Consider the following 14,433-nt stretch of genomic DNA (forward strand, 5'->3'; position numbering starts at 1 on the left):
TGAAAGGGTTCGGCTTCTTCCCAGAGCTTCCATTTCCATTACCATTCTGGGCTTCAGGACAATCAGTTGCATAGTGTCCAGTCTTCTGGCACTTGAAACAGGTAACGTGACTCAGATCCCTCTTGGCTGGGGTAGATGGGTTATTACGGTTCTGTCCGTTGGTTCCTCCATTCCCATTACCATTCTTGGAGCCATTATGGTTGTGCGAACTACCTCCTCCATGGGTATGCTGAAACTGTCCTCCCGGTTTCGGGGCAAATCGTGGCTTCTGCTGGGCTCCAGAATTATACTTCCCTTGTCCATACTTCCTCTTACGGTTTTCAATCGGCTGCTGCTTTCCTTCAATCATAAGTGCTCTATCTACCAACTCCTGGTAGTTGTTGAAGGTTGCTACCATCAACTGCATACTCAGCTCATCATTCAGTCCTTCCAAAAATTTCTCCTGCTTGGCTGCATCTGTAGCAACGTCATCTGGTGCATAACGTGCTAACTTACTGAAATCCTCCACATACTGGCCTACGGTGCGTCCTCCTTGGCGTAGGTTGCGAAACTCACGCTTCTTCATAGCCATAGCTCCTGCTGAAACATGAGCTGTACGGAAAGCTTGCTGAAACTGGTCCCATGTGACAGTGTCAATAGGGTGTGTGGCGGTATAATTCTCCCACCATGATGCTGCGGGTCCATCAAGCTGATGTGCGGCAAAACGCACTCTTTCCGCATCTGTGCATCCTGCAGTGGTCAACTCCCTTCCAACTTTGCGGAGCCAATCATCTGCAACAATCGGCTCGGTGCTACTGGAAAACACCGGCTGGTTTAGCCTCAAGAAACGGGCTAAGTGATCAACAGGTGGTGGTGGTGGTGGGTTGTTGTTGTTGCCTTGGTTCTGCACTAACACTTGCATCAGGGCATTCTGTTGCTGAATCAACTGGGTGATCTCCGGTGGGAAAACAAATCCGGTGTCGCGTCTCGGAGGCATCTGATGGGTTAGAAAAGATGAGAGTTAAGAATAGAATGAGGTCTAGAGGGAAAACACTACCCATATGCTCATGAGACAAATACAATCAATATCACTCAATCAATTCAAACAAGGCATAACATCGATCTAACTAGCGTTACAAAGTGCTTGAACTATACTATTAAATGGGGGAAAACTACTACTGATATGGTGGTCTACTAGAAATTCTGATCAGTTGAAGACTCCATGATGTCTGCTCCAGCTTCATCAACAAAGTCATCTTCACTTGGTTCCGAGTCGGTGTCGTCGATGATGATGTAGTTATCCGGGCAAGTGCATTCGTCATCTTCTGCTTTTGGCACTGGATTTCCCATGAATACTCCAATCTTCTTCTCTAGGTCGTCATTCTTCCCTACTAATGCGACGATTTCTTCCAAATAATCCTCGCGTGTAGCCTTGAGTTCTTCCTCCAGCTCCTTGATCTTCGTCAATGCCTTCTTCAGTTCTTCCTTGTCTGAGCACATCTGGTTCTCCTGGCGACGAATATGTTGGTTTTGCTCCCGGATGAAAGCTGCAATTGATCCATCCTTCTTGGTTCTGATCATCTCCCATTGCGCGTCTCGGCGTCCACAAATCTGATAAATAGTATCCTTAAGCTCCCTGTGATAGACTTCTCCAATGCGTCCCATAGCGATGTGGGCAGCCATGCTCTTCCCTAAACTCCAGGTTGGTGCTTCGAAAACCAATCTTATGGGTTCAGTAACTGGCACAAACGTCCTTCCTGGAATGTGAACTTGAATCTTCCAGCTCTCCTCTTCGGGTAATGTGGCGTTGTAGGTTCCGGTGATGCTTGGTATTCCTATGTTCAAGTACTTAGTGACTTCCTTCAAGTGTCGTCCAAAAGGCGTGTCCTCATCTGGTTGCATGAACTTGCTCCTTGCATCCGCCATTCCTAAAAGAGTAGAAGGTGGAGAGGGGTCAGAAATGAGAAGAGAGAAGTGTTCTAGGGCTTAAGCTTAGTGGTCGTGTCCAATAGTCAGCGTGTGCTCTGATACCACCTTTGTAGCGACCAGACCTCAAATAGTCTGTGCTGCTGTGCACCAGTGTCATCCCTGGATCAGTAATGCTGACACGCACAGTACAAATGGAGGATTTATAACAGAGTAGCAATCACACACTTATTACATCGAATATCTCCAAAGAGAAATAAGTATGAAAATATGGCTTAAGGCCATCTAAATACGATAACAGCGGAAGACTTGGAAGATAAGTGAGTCCATCAACTCCAACGGCATCACTGAGTATAAGACCACGACCTAAAGCACCTTACTCGTCGTCTGAAAAGTCTGCAACATGAAACGTTGCAGCCCGAAAACGGGTCAGCACATAGAATATGCTGGCAAAATAACACATAGAGAGTAATGAACATAATAATGCTATACTACATGCATATATGGCTGGTGGGAATCTCTATGGTTAAAGTTTTGCGAAAAGCCAATTTGTCTATACTGCAAAGGAATAAATTTTATTTAACTATCATGGTGGTTGTGAAACATTGAGATGGTTGACAGCATCTCAATCCCAATTAAATGTCATCATTAACCCAACAAAATTAATTAAAAGTAACATGGTGATGAGATTCACATGATAATCCAGGTACTAGATACTCAAGTTGTCCATAACCGGGGACACGGCTAACCATGATTAGTTTGTACACTCTGCAGAGGTTTGCGCACTTTTCCCCACAAGACTCGATCGCCTTCGCTTGATTCTCGCACTACATGATGTTTGAGAAACTGATGACCGAGACACAGTCTTTCAGAAACAATCACTCTTTACTCCGGATGGACAGTTACACCTACTTTCCCCTACATCTGCTAGCCCACCTCTTCAAGAGATCATGTAACCTACTCAACTATGCTAGAGCCCATAATAGCTTGTGGCTGCACACGGAAGTTTCTAGCATGAATAATCTTATGATCCCTTTGAGCCTGGGTGACGGTCCTTATACAAACAGACAACACTGGGTTCTCCAGGTGCCTCAATCCACCCAGATGTGAGTTTTAGTTGCCACCTTAAGTAAACCATTATTAACAATCTCACATCTGTCATGAATTTCACTCAAACCCAATCCACGTCTACGAGCATAGCATGACAATATAATAGCAACGTAGAAGTAACTCCCAGGGGTTTGATAAAAAAACAGGTAATAGGTACTACCTCAACTACTTCCCAATACCCACAATTTAATTAGATCCTAATCATGCAATGTTTGAGGACTGATCTAATGCAATAAAAATTGGGTATGGAAAGGTATGATCAAAGTGTTACTTGCCTTGCTGATGATCCGCGAAACCTAGCGATTCGAAGTAACAAGTGGCACACTCCGGGTACTCTATCGCAAACAAACAAGCAAACAATAAGTACTCATCTAATGCACAGGTAAAACTCGAATGAAAGATCCAACCAGAAAGTTCAACTTAAGAACTCCGGTTTGCAAAAGAATCAACTCGAACGAAGCAACGAAAGTCAAACGGCGAAAGAAACAAGCTTCGTTTACTAATCTAGATCTAGGTCAAATTTTACAGTAGGAAAAACTTGTTTAAGTAGGCTAAACGGAAAGAGAATTTCGAGACGAAACTCTAGGCGCTTGAATCGCCTGATTCCGATAAACGAGCGAAAAGTTAAACGAAAACGAAGATCCGATCAGAAATCGAGATCTGAAATAATCGGGAAAAATCCGACGAAAAAGAAAACTGACGAACGGTTAAAGAATGGACGTTCGTTAACAGAGAAAATCCGACGAACACGTTCGTTGAAACGAACGGGTCGGTGAACGCTCACTAAATAATAAAACTGAAGAAATAAACCGATCTAGAGTTTAAAAAAACGAATGTTTTTTTAAATAAACCGGCAAACGACGGCGAGGTGGTACCTCGTCGGGACGGGGCTCCGGCGGGGCTCGGCTGGGCTCCGGCGAGGGGTGGCGAGGGGCGGCGAGGGCGGCGGGGTGCGGCGGGGCTTGGGGCGGCGAGGGGCGGCGAACGGCGGCGGGGGTCGGCGAGCGGGGCGGCGGCTCCTCGAGCTCCGGCGGCGGCGGCGGGTGCGGGTCGAGGCGGGGCTCGGGGTGGCGAGGGAGGGGGCGGCGGCGGGGTATATAAGGAGGGGGCTGCTTGGAGGAGGGGGCAAGGCGGCGGGGGCTCCGGCGGAGTCCGAGCCGGACAGGGGCGCGGCGGCGCTGGCGTGCTCGCGGAGGAGACGCGCGGCTGGGCCGGCTGCTCGGCTGGGCCTCGGCCCGGTCGGGCGCGGCGCGTTTTTTTTTAAACATTCCGCCGAAAAATTCATAAAAAAATAAATAAAAATCCAAAAAAGATAAAACAAATTTTCCTCGTCTAGTTAAAATAATTAGAACAGGGTGAACATTTTTTTGATACAAAATGCAGTTTGGAAATGTGCAATATTTTTAATGCAATTAAAATTGCAAATAAAATCCGAATAAAATCCAATATATGATTTTAATATTTTTCCTCCGATATTTCCATTGTTTTGGAGAAGTCATATTTTCTCCTCTCATTTATTTTTAAATGAAATATTTTTCCGGAGAGAAAATAATTAAAACCAAAATCCTCGTTTTATTATTTGATGAAAATCAAATATGAAAAAATCGAGAAAATCCCCAACTCTCTCCGAGGGTCCTTGAGTTGCTTAGGATTTATTGAGGATTTGTCAAATGCAATAAAAAATATATGATATGCAATGATGATCTATGTATAACATTCCAAATTGAAAATTTGGGATGTTACAGGTCGGCGCCGACATTGTTGTTTTCCTTTTCTTGTCATCCTAGTTGAGGTTTTTACTTGATAGTCCTTTAATAAATCAAGCTAGTGTGTATAACCGGACCAAGTCTATTCTTTTTTTTGCGAAAAGGCCTAAGTCTATATATTAAGTATCATAGATCCTTAGAAATACACCCTTACATGGAAAGAGAAAAATATATTCCAAATCTTGGGGGCACCGGAGTCATCTTCCTCCTACATCCATTGGCAGCGCACCGTCAACATAGCTCGATGCCGCCTATGGGTCTCAACCTTGGCAGAGCAAGCTTTTTAAAACTTGGGAGCTTGTAGAAGCAGCGGACGGGAAGTTGATATAGACCAGGAGATGTCAACGGTCATGGTATGCGAAGGAAATCGTCGCCCCGGAGAAAAAAAATGCAATAAGGGCCTGTAGAAACCCCAAGGCTGCGAAAGATGGTTGGTTTTATACGGATCCATCAAAAACCTAAATCAGCCAGATCCCAGAAGACCCGTCGGGGACAAGGCTCTACATGCGCTCCGCCGGAGCAAAGCACACCAACGGAAGGGGATTAGGCAGGGATAACATTATTCCTACCCTAGACAATGCCACCGCCTCGCCTTCGCAGACCAAACATAAAGACTCCCTACAGAAAAACAAAAACATGAAGAAGAAAAAACCCATGCGGTTGTACAACGGATCCGGAACTGATATCAAACTCGCCGCCGTACAAAACCATCCAGCGACGCCTTCTTCGGTGATCTAGCCAAGTCCTGGCACCAATGACGAACGCCACGCTGGATCCATCCGGTCGTTGTCGGCATTACCACGCCTGTTCTTCTATATGAAATCATACTGCCCTATCGACGAGATCCCGTCAAAAAGAAAAAAAACTAGCGAATGCAAATGCAAGTCTACATGTACATGTACAATTTGTGCGCACACGCTATTAAAAGGCCCGCGCGAATGATTGATACCAGTGTCACCATGGTCCAGACATCAGGTTGTATGGTTCTGTTGAAGCAGAGTTATCCTGAACTCCAGTACTTGCTCCACTTGTGTTGAGCCAAAGAACAAAGAGTACGAGCAACTCACCATGGGTTCTATTCAAGGAACCCAAAAGGGACTCACCAAATCCACTTTTAGAGACTGTTCACCGATTTAGGCTGCATGGACAGTTTATCAGAATTAGGTGCGCTGCAAGTGCTGTAGCATATGACATGAATGCATCAGTCGAGGAGAGCACCTAAAACATGCCACGCCACTTCTGCTCAAGCCTCATGTCCGGAAAGGAAAAAAGAGCTACGGGGCTACCAAGTTCTAGTCAGTTTCGTCGACGAACATTCCGCGTCCAAGACAGCTTCGATCGCTACTTCACACTGCTCACGCAACGCAAGGCGGATCAGCCTAGTTTACTTGCGTTCATCAGCACGAGGAGAGAACAATGTGCCAATTGTGACCGGATCATTACCAGCTCGTTGACTTGAGCAACTCTAGCTCCGTTTCACTGCATGGATCATAATGGGAGCAATCTCAGTGCGAGTTTAGGTACATGCAATTATTTTTGGGCCCCGGATAATATCTTAACAAGCTCTTTAGGTTAGACCGACACAGGATATCTCCATGATTAGCTGCTTGCTCTGTACCTCCCAAGATTAAACTATGACTAGTGTCGTAAGTGGACTGAAATTTGTATGGGCCTAGTGGATCAGTTATACTGTGTTGTACCTTCCCCTCGTTCTTTTGGAACAGGCTGCTTCCACAGGGAACATTCTGCATCGCTGCCAGACGTACCCCAAATGAATGGAGTAGCAACTAATGGAGCATACCAACACTTGTCTTGATCAAATGGAACCTTGGGGATGTCAGCTCCAAATGCCAAATGCAGATCACGGGAAATGCCAAGGAGTTGAAGAAGCAAACAGAGGAGCTCGATCCAAGATGTTCTCTTCTGTGTTTTGTTTTCTCGGATCGATTTCTCTAGGTGGGGTTTTGGCCTAAATCAAAGCATCATTTGACAGTAACACAATAATAAACTTATCAGGATGTTCAGAAGTGGTATTATGGTGAGATCTGAAAGTGGGAAGAAATGGTCCAGTATAATAGCCAGGGATATCAAGTTATCAGTTGGTGTGCGTACTAACTAAGATCATCAGCCTTGAGAAGATCCTTGTCTTTCTTCAAATTAATGAAAAGCCAGCATTTTCATCAAAAAAGAGAAGATGGGATGTTATATATTCGTAAACATTCAAGAAAGGCTGAGGTATGTGTTACTCTACAGAAACAGGACAACGATCTATGAGAGATACATCACATCTTGGTTATCTTTTGCATAGCGACCTCACCATCCTCCCTGGCATTACCAATTCCGTGCCATTCCAAGTGGTTGAAGAACTGAGTAAGACATTTACAAAAAGAATAAAAATAAAAATAAATTAGTAAGCCTTTTCGCAACAACCCAAACTGAGTAGTTTTTTTTCTTCTTCTGATAATTAAACAAAGTAATACTCCCTCCGATCCACTATTTAGGGATGTAGCGCTACTATTGAGCACTGAACTTGTGACGTGTGCAATTTCTTAGCCTGCGGTTTTCAGTGCATGGCAATAGCTGAAGATTCTGAACTCTGAAGCCTGAAAACCCCGGCCACGATCCCCCCCGCTCCCCTTCCGCCTAGGGTTTCCGTGCCGCCGCCGGCGGCTCCCCCGCGCGGAGCCGCTGCCGCGGCCGGAGCCCGCCGTCGCCACTCGCCTCCCCCCCTCCCTCCACCTCCTCCCGTCCCTGTACCCCCCGCGTCGCCTCCTCGGGCTAGGCGACCGGGGGGTCCGACGCCGCTCCCCTCCCGCGCGCCCCCAAGCTCCTCCCTCCTCCCGCCGCCGCCAGCGTGCGCCGCCGGGCCTTGCCCGTGTGGTGCCGACAGCGGCGGGCCTGCCTGTCCCCGCGCGCGTCCTCCTCTGCTCGGGCGATGGTGGCTGGCGGCGGTGTTCTTCGGCTGGCGATGGTGCGTCCTGGCGGCGGGGTCCGTGGGGCGCGGGCGATTCTGATGCGGTGGCGCGGCCGTTGGCCGCGGGGCGCGCGGTGGTGCGGCTAGCCGCCGGCCTCCGCTCCGCCCAGATCTGGGCTCTTCTGGGCCTCAGCTGGGTTGGGGCGGGCTGGCGTTCCGGCGTGCGGTGGCGTGGCTCCCTGGTGGTGGTGGCGCGGCGTCGAGGGATGCGGGTGGTGGCGGCTTCGTCGGCCGATGTGCTGCAGCGTGGCGGCAGGGGTTGTCCGGATCCTTTGGGGTCCGGCCGGGCCTGTGCGGGCCTGGTAAGCTCATGTCGTCACGTCCGGTCGGCTCCGCGTCGGCGGTGGTGGTAGTCCCCTCCCATCGGCTGAGTTGCGGCTGCCCCCGAGCCCGTTGGCCCCTCGTCCCTCCTCCAGGTCTCGTGTCGGTGGCTCAGCGAGACGGCGATGATGGTTTAGTGACTGTGGTGGCACATGTTGGTGGGCGGCAGTTCTGGTGGAGCACTTCCGATCGTCCGGGGTGGTGGTGGTTGTTTGGGTTGGGAGAAATCCCTGGTGGCTCGTCCATGACCGACGCGGTGACGCCTACGGGCGCCGCCGGACCTTCCTGAAGGGCGTCGGATCTGCCCCTTCCCCACTGCCCTCTGCGTACCGGGGGAAACCCTTGGACTTGTCCGGGCAGCAGCGGCGTCATCGTCGCATTTCTTCCTGAAGGTGTTGATCGGTACGCGACGCCTCGGAGTGCTAGAAGCGCGGTGGTACTTCTCCGGTGGGTGCAGCGGTCACTAGTCATCTTTGTTTCGTCGACCTGCGTCGGCATTTGTTTCTTTTTCTTTTCTTCTAAGTGTGCTTGTGCTGCTTCCGCTTCAGCACCTATCGTTGGTTGTATTGGATGGTTGCTTTGTAATACAAAAGGGGGAAACCTTTTTTCTCAAAACCCCGGCCACCGCTTCGCAGTGTAATTCATTCCGTCACGGTTGAACTGTACAGAATACAAGTCGAGGGGATAGGTCAGAAAGCACCAAGGAAGGAAGGATCTTGTGCAAGAACACGAAAATGGAGTAGCGACGAAGCCGTCCCTGAACGCCAGGGTGGGGCTGCGGCTGCCTCGTCTGAGTCGTCTCTACGCTCGCTCGCCATTGCTTGCTTCCCGATCTCGCGACCCCGGCCAGGCGAGCGAGACAGTCACAGTCTAACCACTCCATGTCACAAACGAACACACTCGCGACCATACAACCATCTGCATCTCGCACCAAAATCCGAAAACGAAAAGCACAAAAAGAGGAATATCAATTAGCAAGCAACCATTAAATATGCTACCCCAAAATACGCATGCACGCCAACAAGGCAAGTAACGGATGCATATGTTTGGCAAGGCAATGCCAATGTAACCTCCAAATTAAACATCCAATGGAAGCTTTACAAGCTTGCGTGTTTCTCATTTGACCAACCCCGTATACGAAGGGAGAAGATGGAGGACCACTTGTGGTTTGTAAAAGCTATCTATAAAATTCGAAAGAATGGAGGAAATTGAAGAGAATTAGTTCCTACCAAATATATATAGAGAGGGAGCGAGTAATTAGGAGGAGGGGGAGTGTTGGTGGAGAGAAGAGATCCCGCAACAATAAAAGAAGAAAGCAGGCGAACCAAACCAAACATACCAAAGGGAAGCAAGCAAAGGAAATCGAACACCCAACAAAGGGGAGGCACCAAACTCGTAAAGTGATAGCCTCGTATATAGCCAGGCGAGAAGGACAGCAAGCCACCGCGAGAACGCAACGCGGGAGAAGAAGCAGCAGCAGCTCTCCATTTTCCGTTTCATATCATTTCATTTCATAGAGGGAGAGAGCTAGATAGGCAATAGCAGCTAGCAAAGCGGAGAAGTAAAGAAGTTTTTGTTTACTCCATCTTCCCTGGGCTTGCAAGCAAAGGCCGGCCGGCCGGGGAGATCGTGGTAAGTTCCTTTAAAGCGCGGGGGCGGGAGCCGGAGGCCGGCCAGCATGCAGCAGCGGCGCAAGTCGGTGTTCGGGTCGGCGCCCTACGCGATGAAGCAGGCCGCGCTGGGGGCGGGCGTGGCGGCGCGCAAGAACGGCACGCCGCTCTCCATGGCGGCGGTGGTCTTCTCGCTCTTCGTCTTCGCCACCTTCCTCTACAACGAGGACATCAAGTCCATCGCCGACTTCCCCTTCGGCGCTGGCGCCGGCGCGCTCCGCGCCAAGTCCCCCGACCTCCACCTCCTGCAGGAGGCCGAGGCCGCCGCGCACCAGGCCGTCACCACCCTCGCCATGCGCGGGGAGGAGGCCATCGTGCGTGTCCTCGACGCGCCAGCCGCCGGGGCCCTTCTTCCGGTAGCCAACGCGGGCGCCGGTAACGGCAAAAACGCCACCGGGACCGGGGTGGTGGTGGCCAAGGTCAGCGCCGTCTCCAACGCCAACGCCAACACGGCCGGCGCCAATGCCGGCAAGGAGGAGGAGGGGCAGGAGAAGGACAGGGACGTGACGCTCCCGAACGTGACGGGAGGCGGCGGCGCGGAGGAGGCGAAGCGGCGGGAGGACGAGGAGGCGGCCGAGCGGGCGTCGACGGCGAAGGCCGCGGCGGCGACGGCGGCGGCGCTGCGGACGGCGGTGGTGAGCGTGCCGGAGACGTGCGACCTGTACCGCGGCAGCTGGGTGTACGACGAGGTGAACGCGCCGGTGTACAAGGAGACGCACTGCGAGTTCCTGACGGAGCAGGTGACCTGCATGCGCAACGGCCGCCGCGACGACTCGTATCAGAAGTGGCGGTGGCAGCCGACCGACTGCGACCTCCCCCGGTACGTTTTTTTCTTCTTCGTTCTCGTGTGACCGTTTTACGCCGGTTTTTCTGAGCGGTTTGTGGGGTTGCGATCTGAAATTCGGGTTCCACGCCGGGATGCGAGGCCGAATGGCCGGTCTGGTTTGTCAGCATGTACGAGCCGGAGATCATCATCGGTTTCCGGAAACTGAGGCCACTTGTTTTTACTACTCCTGTTAATCTATGAATAGTACTAGTACTATGAGACAAACACCACTAGGAGCAGTGTTCTCTACTCCTGTTAAGCCGCGTTAGTTTGAGCATCCGACAGCTTCGACTTTCCATACGGGAAACTGTTTTTCGGCACGACGGAGGCAAGTGGCACTGGCACAACGAAAATGATGCACAACGTACTGTAGCATTGTTGGTGTCTGGCACAATGCTGTATTAGTTTGAAGCACTAGGGATGTGGGGCTGAAAAGTGTTGAACATGCCATGAAACTGCAGGTTCGACGCTCGTCTGCTGCTGGAGCGGCTGCGCAACAAGCGGCTGATGTTCGTGGGGGATTCGCTGAACCGGAACCAGTGGGAGTCGATGGTGTGCCTGGTCCAGTCGGTGATCCCCAAGGGCCACAAGACCCTCACCAAGTTCGTCAACAACGGATCCAGCAACGTCTTCTACGCCCACGTACGTGCCTAATCCCTCTAATTGTGCTGTTATTACGTGATCTAGCCTGAGAGAGAGGAGCTCATGGTCATGGATGGATGGTGATGGTGCATGCTGATGCTGCAGGATTACAACGCGACGGTGGAGTTCTACTGGGCGCCCTTCCTGGTGGAGTCCAACTCGGACAACCCCAAGGTGCACAGCGTCCCGGACCGCGTCATACAGTGGCACTCCATCGCCAAGCACGCCAAGAACTGGGTCAGCGTCGACTACCTCGTCTTCAACACCTACATCTGGTGGCTCAGCGCGCTCGACATGAAAGTCCTGTAAGTTGTCCATGGACAGTAGCAACATTTCTCAGTTGCTTTGGTATCTCGACGTACTACTCGTGGCACTGACAACCACATACGGATACGGTGACAGGAAAAAAGGGTCGTTCGACGAGGGGGCTACCGAGTACGAGGAGGTGGACCGGCCCGTGGCGTACAGCGAGGTGCTCAAGACGTGGGCCAAGTGGGTCGACCGCAACATTGACCCCAACAGCACCACCGTCTTCTTCATGGGCATGTCACCCAACCACATCACGTAAGCCCTACTATACTATACGTATCACCTCTCATTCTTTGCTTGCATTGTACGTACACGTTCCATCTTTTTCTTTGCTTCAGTTTTTCTTCTCTCGGAAGGAGTTTCTTTGCTTCAGTTCAGATTTAGAAAAACATGCGTGTGCAGTGTACGCTACAAACATATCATATGGTTTCCTTGAGGATTGGTTTATCGAGAGAGGGACCCCCGCGCGCAGTGAGATCTCCCTTTCAATTAGGTGTTGAGCTGAGCTTGAGCATTGCCTTAATTCGCACAAAAGGCAAACAGTGACAGGGATTGTCCGATGTTACCTAAGAAGTCACACTTGCTTTACCATCTAAATGAAGTTGGTGGCGAGAGAGGACCCCTAAACTTCGGAGATGCACATGTGCCACCTATTCTCGATCATATACATTGTTTGTCGTGCTAATTAAACTTCGATCATGTCAACAAAAAACACAGGCCGGAGGCATGGGGCAACGAGGGCGGCATCAAGTGCGCAATGGAGACGCAGCCGATCGCCAACCGGAGCGCGACGCTGGACGTGGGCACGGACTGGCGCCTCTACGCGGGCGCCCAGGACGTGCTCAAGACGTTCCGCCGCGTGCCGGTGCACTTCGTGGACATCACGGCGCTGTCGGAGCTCCGCAAGGACGCGCACACGTCGGTGCACACGCTCCGGCAGGGGAAGCTGCTCACGCCGGAGCAGCAGGCCAACCCCAAGACGTACGCCGACTGCATCCACTGGTGCCTGCCGGGCCTGCCCGACACCTGGAACCAGTTCCTCTACGCCCGCATCGTCTCCAGTGCCTCCACCCAACGCCAAGAGTAGCCTCCCTCCCATAGGTAAAACGGAGCTCCAACGAGGCTCCTCCGGTCAGTGTTGCATGCAGATACAGATACAGAAGAGCAAAGGGCAGTTGAAAGAACTCAAAGGATGGATGCCCGCCATCTCTCTCTTTTTCACCAATTTTCTGCTGGTTGCGTAAAGCCGTCATGTGCCGTTAACCTGTGATTCTTTTTGTTCAAAAGAAATGGAAGGTTAGGATAATGAAATATGTGGTGGGCTGTGTTTGACTGGCTCATTTTCCTCTCCTGCAAAAAAAGCTTGTGAGATGTGTAGATCAAGTTTTGAGGAGCATTGCACCGTACTGGTGCTCTGGTGATCAAGGGAGATATACACTCTTCACGCATGCTACCTGTAAGATGCGATGATTGCACGATGTATTGCTCTTCATGCATAGACACGTATATATGATGTATAAAGATGGGCCACGGACCTCGACTATACAAGGAACTAGGAGGCGGGCCCAATACATAATATGCACATAACACATATACTCAACACCCCCCCTCCCCCGCAGTCGAAGCGGCACCGCGGCTGACGCAAAGACTGGACCGGAACTCCTCAAATGACGCCATAGGCAAGCCCTTAGTCATGATATCTACAAATTGTTGGGAAATAGGGACATGTAAAACACGAATATGGCCAAGGGCCACCTGTTCCCGAACAAAATGAATATCCAACTCAATATGCTTGGTCCGTCGATGATGCACCGGGTTAGTGGAGAGGTAGACCGCCGAGACGTTGTCGCAGTAGACCACCGTGGCACGGTCAAAAGGGCAAGAAAGCTCCTGAAGTAGCTGGCGAAGCCACGAACACTCGGCGACGGCGTTGGCCACCGCGCGATACTCAGCCTCAGCACTGGAACGAGAGACCGTAGGCTGCCGCTTGGACGACCACGAGATAAGTGAGGGTCCAAGGTAGACACAATAGCCCGAGGTGGAGCGACGAGTATCAGGGCAGCCCGCCCAGTCTGCATCGGAGTAGGCGGTGAGGGCGGTGTCGGCGGAGGCATGAAGCATGACGCCAAGATCCATAGTGCCACAGACATAGCGGAGAATCCACTTGACCGCAGCCCAGTGAACGTCTCGAGGAGCATGCATATGAAGACACACCTGCTGTACGGCATACTGGATCTCCGGTCGAGTCAGAGTGAGGTACTGAAGAGCACCAATGATAGACCGATAGAAAGCAGCATCCGAAGCAGGAGAATCATCCGTGGCAGAAAGCTTGGCCTTCGTATCAACAGGCGTAGCGGCGGGCTTGTAGTTAAGCATGCCGGCACGCTCCAGGAGCTCATGAGCGTACTTCCGCTGATGAAGGAAGAAGCCATCGGGACGGCGCACCACCTTGACACCGAGGAAGTAGTGCAAAGGACCCAACTCCTTGATGGCGAACTCAGCGCGAAGACGAGCCGTGAGCTGACTGAGGAGACCGGCCGTACATGGCGTCAGGATGATGTCGTCGACATAGAGCAGCAAGTAGGCCGTGTTGGAGCCCTGATGATAGACGAAGAGCGAGGCGTCCGAGCGGATAGAGCGGAACCCAAGCTGGTGGAGAAACGCCGCAATGCGCTGGTACCAAGCGCGCGGAGCCTGCTTGAGTCCGTACAAGGACCGCGAAAGCAGGCACGCGTGGTCGGGAAGTGCCGGGTCAACAAACCCGGTGGGCTGCTGGCAGAAGACTGATAACCCACAAGTATAGGGGATAATTGTAGCCTCTTTCGATAAGTAAGAGTGTCGAACCCAACGAGGAGCTAAAGGTAGAACAAATATTCTCTCAAGCCCTATCTGCCACTGATACGACTCTAC

The 14,433-nt window shown here is 51.3% G+C and overlaps 1 protein-coding gene across 1 annotated transcript; it reads left to right on the top strand.

The window, feature by feature from the left end:
* The first annotated feature begins 9,413 nt into the window (after nucleotides 1-9,413).
* Nucleotides 9,414-12,834, top strand: LOC109778715 (xylan O-acetyltransferase 6). Its single transcript, XM_020337279.4, has 5 exons — nucleotides 9,414-10,566; nucleotides 11,034-11,214; nucleotides 11,320-11,519; nucleotides 11,617-11,778; nucleotides 12,241-12,834. The coding sequence occupies exons 1-5, from the start codon at nucleotides 9,755-9,757 to the stop codon at nucleotides 12,608-12,610; spliced, it is 1,725 nt and encodes a 574-aa protein (XP_020192868.1). The 5' UTR covers nucleotides 9,414-9,754; the 3' UTR covers nucleotides 12,611-12,834.
* The last annotated feature ends 1,599 nt before the right edge of the window (nucleotides 12,835-14,433 follow it).

Source organism: Aegilops tauschii, chromosome 4 (genome assembly GCF_002575655.3).
Source record: "Aegilops tauschii subsp. strangulata cultivar AL8/78 chromosome 4, Aet v6.0, whole genome shotgun sequence".
Taxonomy (NCBI): domain Eukaryota; kingdom Viridiplantae; phylum Streptophyta; class Magnoliopsida; order Poales; family Poaceae; genus Aegilops; species Aegilops tauschii.

Coding starts and splice junctions, on each gene's coding strand:
- LOC109778715 (XM_020337279.4), top strand. CDS start 9,755: ATGCAGCAGCGGCGCAAGTCGGTGTTCGGGTCGGCGCCCTACGCGATG. Junction 11,520..11,616: donor GCGCTCGACATGAAAGTCCT/GTAAGTTGTCCA, acceptor ATACGGTGACAG/GAAAAAAGGGTCGTTCGACG. Junction 11,779..12,240: donor ATGTCACCCAACCACATCAC/GTAAGCCCTACT, acceptor CAAAAAACACAG/GCCGGAGGCATGGGGCAACG.